Genomic DNA, 14,004 nt, shown 5'->3' on the forward strand with positions numbered 1-14,004 from the left:
ATAATTATCAACAGAACAAGCTAAATTAACCCTGACACTTGTAATAATAAGAATTAAACTGCTCTTACTTATCTATCTACTTATCTGCAAATAAACCTACCCATTAGAGTAACAGCTGCCGTTCTGATGCACTGCACTCTGCTTCAACACCTCTGCACAGATCTATCAGAGCCGACCCCTTACTGCACTGTCCGTATGTCTGTGCAAACAGACACAGAGTTCTCCATACATTTATCCTCTGATGTCAAAAGTGTGTTGGGAGTGAGGGAGCAGGCTCAGGGAACTTTTCATTATATTTCCATTGAAGCACAGATGACTTGCACAGCCTTGGGAAAGTCTCCTTGTGCCTCAGTACTCGTATTTGAAAGTGAATTAATATCATCTCCCTGTTATACAAGACTACCATAAATGCAAGACTTTACCACTCTAAAGTCATGAGATACTAAACCAACAAGATCAAGGTGTTCATATCATCTTTGTACATAGTTGTGGATACCTTTTTTACAAAATTATTAACAAAATAAGAACAATTTCATAAAATTAAAATTACTAGAAAAATCACCTCCAGAGAATCAGCAACATGAACATTTTAACAAGTCTATTTCTCCTGCAAAATGGCCTTTCGTGTGAAGCCTTACTAGTGTAGTCGTAACTATCAAAACAGCTTGAAAACTGAAACTATCCCACACAAAAAACAAACACAAAAGCCTGCCAGAATATATTCTCCAAAGCTATGATTACCTAGTAGTCAGTAAGCAAATAACTTTTAAAATGTACGATGTGCCATGAAAAATTTAGCTTCATAAACTTGTTCATAACATCGTGATGTTTTGTATGATGCATAACCTGAATATTTTCAGAGAAAAAGAAATGTTGTCTGATTTAAAAAATACTCATTTTTACTATCTACCAATACACCTAGGTAGTATTTTATTTGTCTCATACATAATAATGTATGTTCAAAACAATTCAAAAATAATTTCTTGCAGGATTGGCAAGGGTAGTGTGAGAGATTGAGATGTTAATGGTTAATGGCTCAAACAATCAGCCATTTGCAAAAGCAGCAGGTGCTTTTCTGAGGATAAGCACAGCAACAGCCCAGGTGCAGAGGCACCAGGGGATGACCAGGACAAAGCAACCTTTGTTTAGCAAGAAGCTGAGGTTTGAGACAGATAAGGGAAGAGGCCAAAAAGAAGCAGATCCTGTGAGGGGGATTAATACTTTTTATCATACTGATGTCCTTCTTTACACAAGTGGCTCAGCTGTAAAACTCTTCCTGACCTGGGGGCCATCCTGGGACATTCTGGCATAGGCCTGAAGATGTTCATCCCTTTTGATGGGGCGTAACAGGCTCAACTGCACTGATTGAGAGGCATCTGTCATGTTTTACAAGGTGTCATAAACCTTCAAAGACCCCCAAAATGCCCCCAGACTAATTTCTGGGGCCTTGCACCACAGGACTGCACAGGATCCATAGTGTTGCAACAGATCCAAGGTGCTGCAAAAGACATCAAAAACTCCCCACCCCAGGGCATTCCACCTAAAGCTAAGCATTTATAAACCCTCTGGAATTTGTGCTTTGTGGCTTTTCCCACCCCCAATGGATCAAGATACCACTAGGACCAAAGGACATCAAAAATGCAGCAATCAGGTCTTGTTACTAAATCCATGGATGGTGATATCATTCTACTCTTATCCTTTCTTTCTCTTTCTTTCTCCCTTTCTTTTCAAAATACACTGTAAGCCAGACTAAAAAATTACTGCCAAAGCCTTGGTAAATGCCTTGCATCTGGATTTGTTAAGGTGGCTAAGTTTAAGTTTGTTAGATTAAAGTTTGTGAAGTACTTACTTTGCCTGGATGTTGTTTTAAAATTTGTCAAGTATCTTACTTTATCTTAATGTTCAAATTTTGCAAGTAAAAGCTTGTTGTTGAATCTGCTGAGAATTTTGTTCTCTCCTACACATTCCCAGAGCCAATTAAACCACGTTTCCCTAAACCAGGCAAGTAGACAGGAGCATAACACGTAGGTAATGTAAGTTTGAGATTGCCCTTCCCTTCCTTCCCTTTTAGAGAAGCTATATCCATCAGATCTTTCTACACAGTGTGAAACATTCTCCACAGTCTCTGTATTATTTGCAGTGAACCTACAAACAATTCCCTATAACCCAGAGCAATATTCTGAAAGTTTCTTTCTTGATGTCACTGACTTCCTTAAATGCTTACTAAACAATGCAAATTATCAAGGACAGATCTGTAAAACACCACAATCATGTTGATGACCCAGCTTCCAAGCTATGTCTTTTAAGAGGTTTAATTTAGATTTGGATCCCATCAGGTCCCCCAGTCTACTGCCAACATTTGAGAGTGCTCCTTTCACTCCAGGTTTTCACCCAAGAGGAATCCAGTTCATCCATATCAAGACTGCCTCAGAATATAAACCAAAGTACAGTGGGACAATCAGAAGATTTACTGGTCTAAACTAAACAGCTAACACAAGCACACTTATGTAAAGTTTATAAACCAATTTCCAAACTTTGAACTACATTGGGTTTGGCACTTTCTGATTTTAGTGAAATTGTGTCAAGTTCTTCCGCAGTAAGTAAAAGAAGAATACAAGTTTAAAGGAAGTTTATATATGTTTTACACCATTTACCCATACATGCAAAAGATTCAGGAACTCACCATATCAGTATCTGACACAGGTCCAAAACTGGTCACATAGATGTTAGTGAAGACTTCAGTAATACTATCTGATATAAAAAGAAAAAAACAAAAACAAAAACAAGCAAACATTTTAAATTGATAGTATTTTTTTAACTCTCTGTGCAAGATTATGGGACACTTTGAACAGGTTTCTCTCCTTGTTTACTACCCCTCACCAGTATCCTGTTGCAAATATTGGGGGTTTCTCTCCCACTTAACACAGAGGTTGTCAAACAAGTGTTTGTCCCACAGAGTAGTTTGTTTCTGTTTGTTCAGCTGTACAATCATCAGCAACTACACACGTGTATCCCATTTATCTACCAGCAAAAATGACCACAGCATCTTGAACTTAACACGGAAGGACAGTTCTAAAGACAAAATGCCTTTGTTGCAGAGGTGTTACCTCTGATGCTGCAGATCTCTCCTTTTAAAGCCTTTTTAGCTGAAGGCTGTTTTCTACATCCTTAACAGCTTTTTCTAAGAAAAAGACAAGAAAAGGCAATTACTGACTGCACCAAATGTAACAGAACCGCATCCTGTTTTTCAATCGGGTGTGTTTTTAAGTGGCACATATTTTAACATAACAGTTCCTTTCCTTGATAGACAATGCTCCTGATACATTGCTGTGGTACTGTGAACATACTGAGAAAACGTCCTTCCTAATCATTGCAGTCAGACAGCCATGAAATCAGAATATTAGATATTGTACTGCAGGGAAAAATAATTGCTTAGTTTTCTATCTTCAGTTTTCAATTAGGCTCAAAATAGAATGATATTCACTAAGAGGTTTAGTACGCACAAGAAATTTCTTACAGCAGTTGCCAACTACAGTCTGCATTCTAGACAGTCAACACAAGGAACTTTCTGCCTTAAAGGCAGCTGCTGATTGGAAAAGAAAAATTTGAATCTAACTAGGTGCAATTTGACTCATTGCAGAATTTCCCATTCCCCAAAAAAATACAAATGTCTGTTGTGTAAGTGATCCTGCTGTTATATTATCATTATATTTCCATATTTAATCATTATTAAATGTGGGTAGTTAACAGTTTCTGTTTTCCTAAAAGCTGCCTTTCAACAAATACATTATATAAGCAAACTTTACTTCTAATTATATTGAGGCCAACAGTATAATCCCTGTTTTTTACTGGGAGAAACCAATGGTGCTCACTCATGACAGCAGGGTCTCTACCAGCCACCAGGAGAGGGCCAGGACTCACCCATGAGCAGCTGTATGGGCAGCAGTGCACCTTCAAAGGGATGTAGCTGCAAAGATACAGTGATTTCACACAACTTCTGGAGCACAGGAGAGGAATGTCCCTCTGTTCTCATCTATAAGGAAACTTCCTTCTTCAGCCAAATGCTAGAATACAGGACTTCATAAAGCCTTTCCTACCAAAAATAATATTTTTCTCCAGGATCATGTCTGCTTTTTAAGCAAATAAACAAAGACTGACTCCTACAGTTCCTCTGCATGTCCTGAGATATATTTATTTTTATCATAGAGACTTCTGGGATCCCTTATGAAGCATCCTTACACAAGCTGAGTTGATTTCTACTCCAAACATTTTACAAACAAATTTCAAGTCAGTGGACAGAAAAGGTGCTGAGTATGCACTGTTCTTGGTACTCAACAGGGCTAAAGTATGGGCCTGGCTGAAGTACCCTACAGAAGCCACAAGTGCATTTCAGAGGACTAGACTTCATGCTGCCTGTGGGAGACTCTCCCGAAAAAAAAATATTATCTCCAAATGGTTACCTGGCACAGACTGGAATGAAATGGGAGAGGGACAAGAGAGCTACTCTTCAGGGGGTAAAATGGTGCTGCAGGGACTAATTGTGAAATTTGGCCTGTACTGTGATGACAATAGAATGTATTAATTATAATTCCATGAAAAGCACTGATGTTACAAAAATATGACTGACAATCAAGTAACCCAAGAGCAGAGTGCCAAGGCTAATTTCAAATATACTTCTATAACTTGAAGGAACCCTACTATAGACAACAAAGTCACTTCACAAATCTTTACCTGCACAGTCCCCATTCCCCAAATGCTTGGAAACATGGTCCTCTTGTAACCTCATTCTATTGCTATCAGTTATTTGTATTTGATTTATTATTTGGCACAGAGGAATTTTCTCAATATTTGCATATACTAAACTACAGGACATGGGATCTTCAAGCTTGCCTTACATTCCAAGTTTTAATTTAAAAAAAAATCCCATAATCTGTTATATAATTTCTAAACTCTTCTGGATCTACTCTTCCATCAGAAATGAGCAGAGAAGACGGAGAGAACAAACATTGATCACAACTTAAGCTATTAGAACAGTCTGCAGATTCCCCCTGTTCATTTGTGTTAAATAAGAGAAAAGTACACTAAGAAAGAAATGGCAGATTTTTTTTTTGCCTCCTATTTTCCAAATTCTGCATTGTTACAAAGTTTCATCTCATACTCTACCGCCAAGAAAAGAAGTTCTTAAAGACAAAAGAAGCAGAAATGTAATAAATCTTGGATTACTCCTGTTACCATCCATTAGTGTTAGCAGCCTAAGTCTTGTGTTTGTTTCTTCCTTATTACTTTACACAGTGTTACAATAAAGGATCCTCTGAATTAAAAATTTGAATTTGAGGGTTCAGAATCAATGTCTACAAAAAGAAAAAAACACATCCTCCTTTTTTTACAATAAAAATTGTAGCTATTGCTTTGAAGGAGTATATGCTTGTCAAACAAAGAATTCAGAAGCACAAAGCACAGTTTCAAATGGACTCTCTAATCGAAATTCATCCAGCAGGCGTCACAGTTACAGGCTTTTTATAACTTGTATTCTGTCAAGAAAAGCACAAGTCATCATACTTAGCCCACCAGAGATTCAAAGAGTTCTGGATCATCAGTTCGTGTGGAAAAGCCAAGAAAATACTCAGCTAAAAGATGTTCAATGCAACATGTGTTTGCATACAAATCTAGGCTGGGGTTTTTTTTGAGTAAAGTTAAGGACAAGCTTTCTCTACTGAGATTATAAAATCTGTTTCCTCAAGTGACATGTAAGCACATAAATAAAAGGCCCGATTTTCAAAAGTGCTTAAATCAGTGGAGGCCCACATTGAAAAACTAGATTTTAAAGAACGTTCTATTGGGAGGAAGGGTGGCAGATTCATTTATACTTGTGGGCGCTTAAGTTATTCTGGATCACTGCTTTTGAAGGTTATACAAGAAATGGGAACAGCAAAATGTAAGGATATACTTACTATTTAAGACACTTCTTTTAGAGGAAAAAATCTCAGGTAGAGAATATAGCACGTAGCTGCCACTATCAGTGAAGTACTCTAAAATTCTGCAAAAGATATTACAGCACCATTTCTAACCTGCTTTGGTCATAAATGTTAAAAGAAGCCCTATCTGACTTAGATCAGACCAGTTTCTCAGATGATGGATGCCAAAGCTAAACCGACAAAATATAGTCAGTAAAGTTACACATCCTATGGAAGTAAAAAAAAAAAACTAATCATTAATATCATATTGCACATGGTTCTCAAGCACTGATTTCTTCTGATTCCCTTTCCTTACTTGAACTGACATCAATAAAACTGGTATCATTACTGGAAAAAAATAAAACACAGAAACTAAGAAAAAGCAATACAGATACCAAACTGCAGAAGATTTATACATCCTCATCTGTCCTTAGCTGGAATGTTTGCTGTGTACTTTAATTACATCTAGGATTTTAAAAAATGTTAATTATAACAACTTCTCTATGAAGATAATAATTTTATTATCCTCCATTTTCCATACTTGGGAAGCTGAGGCAGAAGGATTAAATTGGGTGTAAGTAATGTGAAGTACAGGCGTTTGTCAAGTCTGGTTACAGCTGCCCAAAACTAAGTAACCACACTGGAAAATGTCAACATCATTGACTTGTCAAAAAATTAGAAAAGTGGTTCAGAGCTCAGCTAGAGTGGCATTGCCAATTGCTTTATGCCAACTCTCCTGCTGTTGGGATACCCTTTCTGATGGTCTGAAATCCTGCTGACTTGTTTCTCAGTAGAAGAGCTGGCTCAGCTGAAGTAGGCTGCTTGGCAGAGAATTTGCAGTGGCTGAAGTCTAAACCAATCCAAACTGAGTAATGGAGATGACCAGAAAAGTCAGATGAAAAGGTTCCTCACGAGCATTTACCAGTTTGTCAGAATGGTAAAATTCCACAGAGGCATTTGACTTTTCAAAGAGTTCCTTTGGTCTGGTGTCTGACAGCAGTTTTCAAAAATTTTTTGAGTCCTTTCATGTGTCCCTTCTCAGCTGCCTGCATCCCTAGCAGGGTACACAGAGTTCCAGTGTCTATGATTTGAGGTAACTAGACATGCAGGATTCTTCATACCTGAGAGCTCTCCCTTTCCTGGAGAATGCTGAAAATAAATTTTCAGTGTATTTCTCATATTTGAGAATGACCTGAGTATTACTCATTACTAATTACTCATGACCTGAGTATTACCAAAATAATCTAGAGTCCTTTCTTCACAGAGAGTAGAGACAAAACACACATGGCTCATTCTATGTATGTTTAAAAGAAAAAAAGAAAGGAGTGTGATCACTGCAAAATCTTCAGAAAGTTCCAGATGTTTTTTTGCATGAAACTGGGTATATTATTGATTCATGTGTCAAGGCTATTTTCACAAGAAAACAGGCCTAGTAGATTGTGTTGAACTTTTTATTCTTTTTAATTTGAATTTTTAGTCAATAAAGCTGTAAATACAGGGTTTGGGAGCTAAAATAGAAGACAGTCTCTCTGAGGTAATTAAAAACCATCAAAAGTGTTCATAAGTGGGACAGAACTTTTAAAGTATACATATGTAGTTCTAAAGTTCTAACTATAAAAAAATTCAGACAAACATAATTTTAAACATAGAATTAATAGTGCCTGTGAAAACACTGCAAGGCTGTAACTGAAAGGCTCCTAAACCATGCAAAAAAATGAGAGACAAGCAAGAATAAAATACTGCTCTTTAATTATGTCAACAACAACAAAAAAAAAGGAGGTCAAGATGCAGTGCTATGGGAAACTTAACCAAAGATTTCTAAATTTTTGTGGAAATGCTGTCAAAAGCTTGACATTAATTTAATTACTTTTCTATAAAAATTATTTAACTGGAATTGACATTGTTCTGACATTGTAATATGGTATCCAGGGGTATGCTTGGCAATGTTGCCCAAAGGCTTTGAAAATGTCATTCATAATACAAGTCAGAAATTGCACAGGTGAAACAGCCAGGGTCTTAATCCATCAAACACTGTTCCAACTCAACATGCTTCCCTTATCTGACAAGCTCCTTAGTGTGTCTGTTGACAGCTCAAGACACTGACTGGCTGGCAGGGAATGGGAGTCAGAGGAGGTCATGCAACACAGAGCTGTAAAAGCAGCAAAATCCGTGGTATTTCAAAATCGTGTCCTGCCAGTTCTTTATTTTTGGTTTATTTTATTTATCCAACTTCAGCATCTTCATTCATTATCATTCATTAAATTACAACAAATGCCCTACATAAAACCACTTCCAATTTGTAAATTGAAGTAATCTCTGAGAAGAAAAAAAATCATTTCTCCTTTTGACATCAGCACTTCACTTCCAATGGCCTCACTTTATCCATGAATTATCAACAAGAAAATTTCTTAATGCAGGCCATGATTCTCTCAAATCTTCATCTTTAACAAAGTGTATGTAGAATAAGCTTACCAGTAAGAGATAGTAATACCTATAAGTATTATATTAACAGTTGCACTCTTGAGTCACATTGGTGTAAATAAGACCAGGATCAGACACTGTACTTAATTTCTCATGGTGTTGACTGGAACAAGAATATACTCTTGAGAAAATGTCTGGAGGAAGAGACAGGAATTGAAAGCCAGTAGGCTAAGAGACCCCAACTGACTTACCCATGAAGAGCTGTGATATCTATTAAAAGACATTATCTCGCTTACTAAATTGGAAGCTGTAAGTCTATCAGAGGCGTTCCCCTGACAGACTTTCATAAGTTCCTATTCAGAACTTACGAAATTTGGCAGCCCTGTAAAGCAGTACCATAAATACTATTATGTCATTTGCACTAAGAGAATACTTGGGTTGCATATAAGCACACCCTTTTATTTCAGCAAAATAGTATTCATTATTCTGAAATAATTCAAAAGGCTCAAAATAACAGGAATTTGCTATAATACAATAATTCAGTTAAACATTAGTGTTTCTTTGGAAATGATTGAGAGTTTTTGACCATCAGGAAAACACACTGACCTGAAAAAAAGAGTTTAGCTTAACTGTCAACAACTTTCTCTATTGTAGCAAAAAATATGACTTGGGAAAACATTCTCAGATATGTTTTTAGCTAAATTAACAGCTTTTTTTAGGTGTAGGTTAGCCACAAAATGTGCACAGAATGTTATGTAGGCACATGTGCAACACAAATAATGTGATATCATAATCGGTATTTACTCTTTGTCCTGTATGCAGAAGACACTGATGCAAACTGCCTTAGCACCATTATCAGCTATCAAAGGAAAAAAAATTCTCTCTGAGCTTAGAGAGCATTTACACATTAGTAACATAATTTTCACATGTATATGACAAATTTGAGGTTTAATTCTCAGTCAAAAAGAAGAGTGCAGATCACACAGACAAATGTTTTATTTACTACTTTTTCTTCTCTCTCTCCCAAGAGACCTTTAATTTGCAAACCTTATTACGTCAGGTCACAAATTTAAACACATTTCCAAAAGGTCCTATGAATGAAGACCCTTGGACACAAGTGACATTTCAGGTGCAGTTTTAACTCTACTATAGCTTTCTCCACAAATTTAAGAAAGTTACTCAAGGATAGAGCTAAAGACTGATTTTGGTGCCCAATTATTTATTAAAGTACATTGGACAAGCTCCACAAAGTTATTTAAGCTCCAAGTTTCCATTTAAATCAATCAAAGTTAATCTGAATGTCTCTGTGGTCCAGACCATAATGACTGAATTTTGCACTTATATTCGTCTGAATCCCCTTTATTCCTAAATTGCTGTCTAACATTGTCAGTACCTAAAACTCCCTGGCTGCTTATATTTCCACCTTAAGGCAAAAATATCCCAACGCTGCCAAGCAGCCTAAAGAACTGGCTCTCAACCAAGTTTCAATGAGTTCCTCAAATTATAAATAATTACAAATTTACTGAGCCAGAAAGATTTTGAGAGAGAAAGCAAGAAAACAAGTAAGTGACTAATTCCACAGCTTAGCAGCACTCATGGGATACAGCAGACTTAAATTGAAGCCTCTGCTCAAGATCTAATTATTTACACAAAGCAGAACAATTCCTTCCAAAGACTGAGGAAGCATGCTGCATCTTAGAAAATTCACCTTTGTGGTCAAGACAGAACCTGACACACAGTAACGGAGTTCATGCCTCTGCTTTAAATTGGAGCTTGCACTTGACAAGAGCTGCTCTCTATTTTAGAAGTTCCCATTAAACCGGACTATCAGCTTCTCTCATGGCTCTTTTCAGAAAAGGAGGAATGACATGAGCTCTAGAGGGGGAACATCCCTGTGAACAGAGGAAAAGGAGACTGGTAATGTTTTCACACCCAAACTTGGTTGTTTCACATGTGCTGGTGAGGAAAGGCTTCAGCTGCATGCTTCTCTTCAGCATTTTTAATTACTTAGCTTGACAGATTCCTACTCAGTTTATCAACTTCAAGAACCACATTTGCAGACAGTCATGCCCACACCATCTCTGAGATGTGCCAAGATGCCCAGTTCCACCCATGCTCCACATAGGATGCCCAGCCGCTGGAAGCAATGAATTCCACTGTATGTGGGTCTAGGAGATGTGGGAACTGACAAAAGTAAGCCCTCAGTCTTGTGAAGCCAGCTGGCCAAAGACCATGAACGCCTCGAAAGGCCAGCAGGTAAAAAGAGATCTCAGTCCATGTTCTGACACATATGTAGCTGTTTTATACAAATAAATAAGTAAAACATCTCCAGTGCATCTCCAAAGCCACTTTCTCAGAACGATCAAAAGGCCCATGTCTTCATAAAAGGTTTGGAAAGTGGCAAACGTATTCAGATCCTTTTTCCACATCAGGTAGGGAGTAACTAAGACGTTTAAGCTAGAATGTACTTTATCCCTGATGAGAAGGCTACTGTACTGACGGTGCAGCTCATATCACATTGGGCCAATCAATCAACCAGCGTCTAGGCTGAATCCTGCCAGTACTTCAACATGAAAGAGATTTCAAACAGCCCAAAAGTGCATTACTTAATTGGTTCTTTGCACTGGGAAAAGAAGATATTTAGATACTCTCACTCATTACTGTTTGATTTCATAGACTTTTGTCACCTCTGGCAACATTTTGACAATCTCAGAGGTATTGACTTCCAAGTGATTAAAAAAGCAATTAACTATCTAGACAGCTTTTTGAATTTTTTCCCTACCATTTAAACAGAGTATTCCTCCAATTTACCTTCATTGTAAAGGTATTAATACAACATGGATGCTTTGGTTGTATAAATACTTGTGGCAACTGGTTAATTATGAACAGTAGCATTGACCATGGTACAATTAAAAAAGGGAGAGACAAAATGTTTAAAAGAAGTAAATTAAATCATTAGGAAGGACCATCTAAACACATGAGCAATATGAAACTTGTTTCATATAAGTTTCATAAGACTACCATGAAATCCACCAAATCTCCCTTTCTTCCCCCTTCATTACATCATCACATAACATGAAGAACAAAAAAAAGAGAAAGAAATTAAAAAAAAAAGAAAAATCATTTAAAAGCATTCAGCTCTAAAATAAACCACCAATGTGAGGAATTTTCAGTTAAAGTTGCATAAAATGTTCAATAGAAACATGAAAACATAGTTGAGTTTGGCTGGAAGGAACGTGATCTTGTTAAAAAGGGTTACTGAAACGTTGAAGTAAACGGATCTTAGCTAACACACAACACATTTGGCAGCAAACCAGAAACCCATGCCACACAAATGAAAAATAAAACATCAGCACTAAACCTTGTCCCTTTAGACACTACAACTTCCATCAGGATGAGGAGTGTTTATAATTACCAGGCTGACTAATAAATATGACTACTGCATTGTTTAGATCAACTGGATGAGCATGATACAGCTAAAATTAACCAGACTGTCCCAACAATCTCTAAAGAATGAGAGAGAAGAAGACAGAAGAGCACTCAAACAAGCCTGGAAGTCTGGAAGGGAGCAGACCTTGATAAAGTAGAGCAGTAATTATTTGAACTGACCTGAATCGGTGTTATCACACAAGTAGGGAAGGCAAAGTTATTATTCGCATGAGACCATATTTCTGTCTACTCTGCTTAGAGGTTTGTGCTATTAGAAGGAAAACCGTAACATGTAGGCAAAGGCAGAAAAATTCCCAAATTTATTTCAGATTGTAGAAACTTAGAAGTCTTTATCTCTCTTCTTTTTTCTAAATGTTTGAATTTTATGACCTCAGTATTCAGAGTCATGGAACACCTTGGCAAATTCTGCTGCATTACACTTCTAGGCTAATTTCAGATTTAATCTCTGTGCTTTATTATAGCATGTAGAAATCATCCCATTTTATACACTCACTCTGACAGTCCCTCCTGCATTTCAAACCACATCTACCCCTAACAGCAGTATCATTTTTAAAAAACAGCAGATTCCAGTTTCTCTTTGCAGTCATAACGCAGCCAAGTCTGGGTTTCTTAAGAAGTGCTTTTATTGTATAGTGGCTATTGACTCTTCAAAAACTTCATTCTTGTTGCTAGCTTATTTGTTTGCCCATCACTTACACAGGCCCAGCTGCTTTTCCAACCAAGATCACTCATCCTAGATTTTATCCAAGTTGGATTTCAGAAGCCACTTTGGTTCATATAGATATTAAATATGTAACATGTCAATTTGCCAGTGAAGTACAAACTATGAAAGGATGCTGTCTTTCAGGACCTTCCCACATTCTAAACATTAAAAAACTGCCCTAAATTCTCATAACTTCCTGGAAGAACATCAGAAGTCTTCTGCATCAAGCACCTGTCAAATGACCATAGAACTCAGTGTGATGGCCAAGAAACTGATAATACATAGATATACAGAGCACTCATTCTTTGGCTACACACAACTTTTTCTAAGCTAAAACAGACACTGTCACAGTCCTTATCAGCCTTAGTAATTATTTAATGAGGAATTTGGGTAGCATGCCAGAGCCCACTGAAGTCAGTGAGAAAGTCTTCCCCTAGTGATTACCAGCTTCAGCAGAAGCCTTTGGATTGTGCCTGTCTCTGTGGTTGCCACCCTGGAGCTGACAGAAACTGTGATGAAGCTCTGGGAAGGACTGTCTTGCTGTCTTATTCTGTGGCAAACACTCCTGTCTCCAGCAGCTGGAATCTTCCTAAGGCTTGCTGCTATCAGAACAATGTATGAAACTCACATGTTCCAAAGTCCTAAAGGCTTTGGAGGTCCTCTAGAGATCAACAGACATAAGAAAGCATTGAAAATGAAGATCCTTTCAGACAGATTAATTTTAATGTCTGTGCTTACTGTCTGGGTATTATAGTCCTGGATTGTAAAGTCATTAAAAACTGAGCTGCAGCTCTTTTATCTTTTGCTAGCCTTGTACTTTGCATTCAAGCATAACAGAAACCAATGGTAGAAAGAGGTAGTGCCTTTATTTAATAGAGCTGCATATTAGTGGGCACTTTAAAATGCATTTTTTTGCAACAAGATCCTCAAATACATTTTTAATAGGTAACACTGTATGAAATTCTATAATAGTATTTCAGAAGACTGTGACACACTATTAACAAAAAAAAATTAGACAGCATTCTAATCCTTCTATCAACTAGGCAGCAGTTCCTATTTCAAGCCAGGTAAAATAACTATGAAGAACAGAAAATTAATGTTTATCCAGACTCCTCTATATTCTCAAAAAAGCTGGCCAGAGGAATTACTGAAACCAGCCACTGGTTGTGTGCATGTCACACTCTAAATACCCAGCATGCTTAAGAACATTTAGATACATGTTTTCCTCACACTTTCCCAAGCCTCACAGATGCTGAAATGCAGGGAAGGAAGAAGTGGAGTTACGGTTTCAAGACACAGCACAAATCAGACTGGCTGCCAAGCTGCCTTTTATTTTTTATTCTTAACATTTTTTGCTTGGCTGGACAACTCCAGGGATGGTCACAGGTAATAAGCTTCCTGCTTATTAAGGAGTCCTGACAAACAATGAGTTCATGGCTTGATCCAACAAAGAATCATTTTAATGCTTAAACAAGC

The 14,004-nt window shown here is 37.3% G+C and overlaps 1 protein-coding gene across 1 annotated transcript in view; it reads right to left on the minus strand.

The window, feature by feature from the left end:
• Positions 1 to 14,004, minus strand: part of GABRA2 (gamma-aminobutyric acid type A receptor subunit alpha2) — a 64,896-nt gene that overhangs the window by 36,108 nt on the left and 14,784 nt on the right. Inside the window, exon 4 of the mRNA XM_063401874.1 lies at positions 2,684 to 2,751. Coding sequence (XP_063257944.1) covers positions 2,684 to 2,751 — 68 coding nt within the window. The remainder of the gene's footprint in view (positions 1 to 2,683; positions 2,752 to 14,004) is intronic.

This window comes from Prinia subflava, chromosome 7 (assembly GCF_021018805.1).
Source record: "Prinia subflava isolate CZ2003 ecotype Zambia chromosome 7, Cam_Psub_1.2, whole genome shotgun sequence".
Taxonomy (NCBI): Eukaryota; Metazoa; Chordata; class Aves; order Passeriformes; family Cisticolidae; genus Prinia; species Prinia subflava.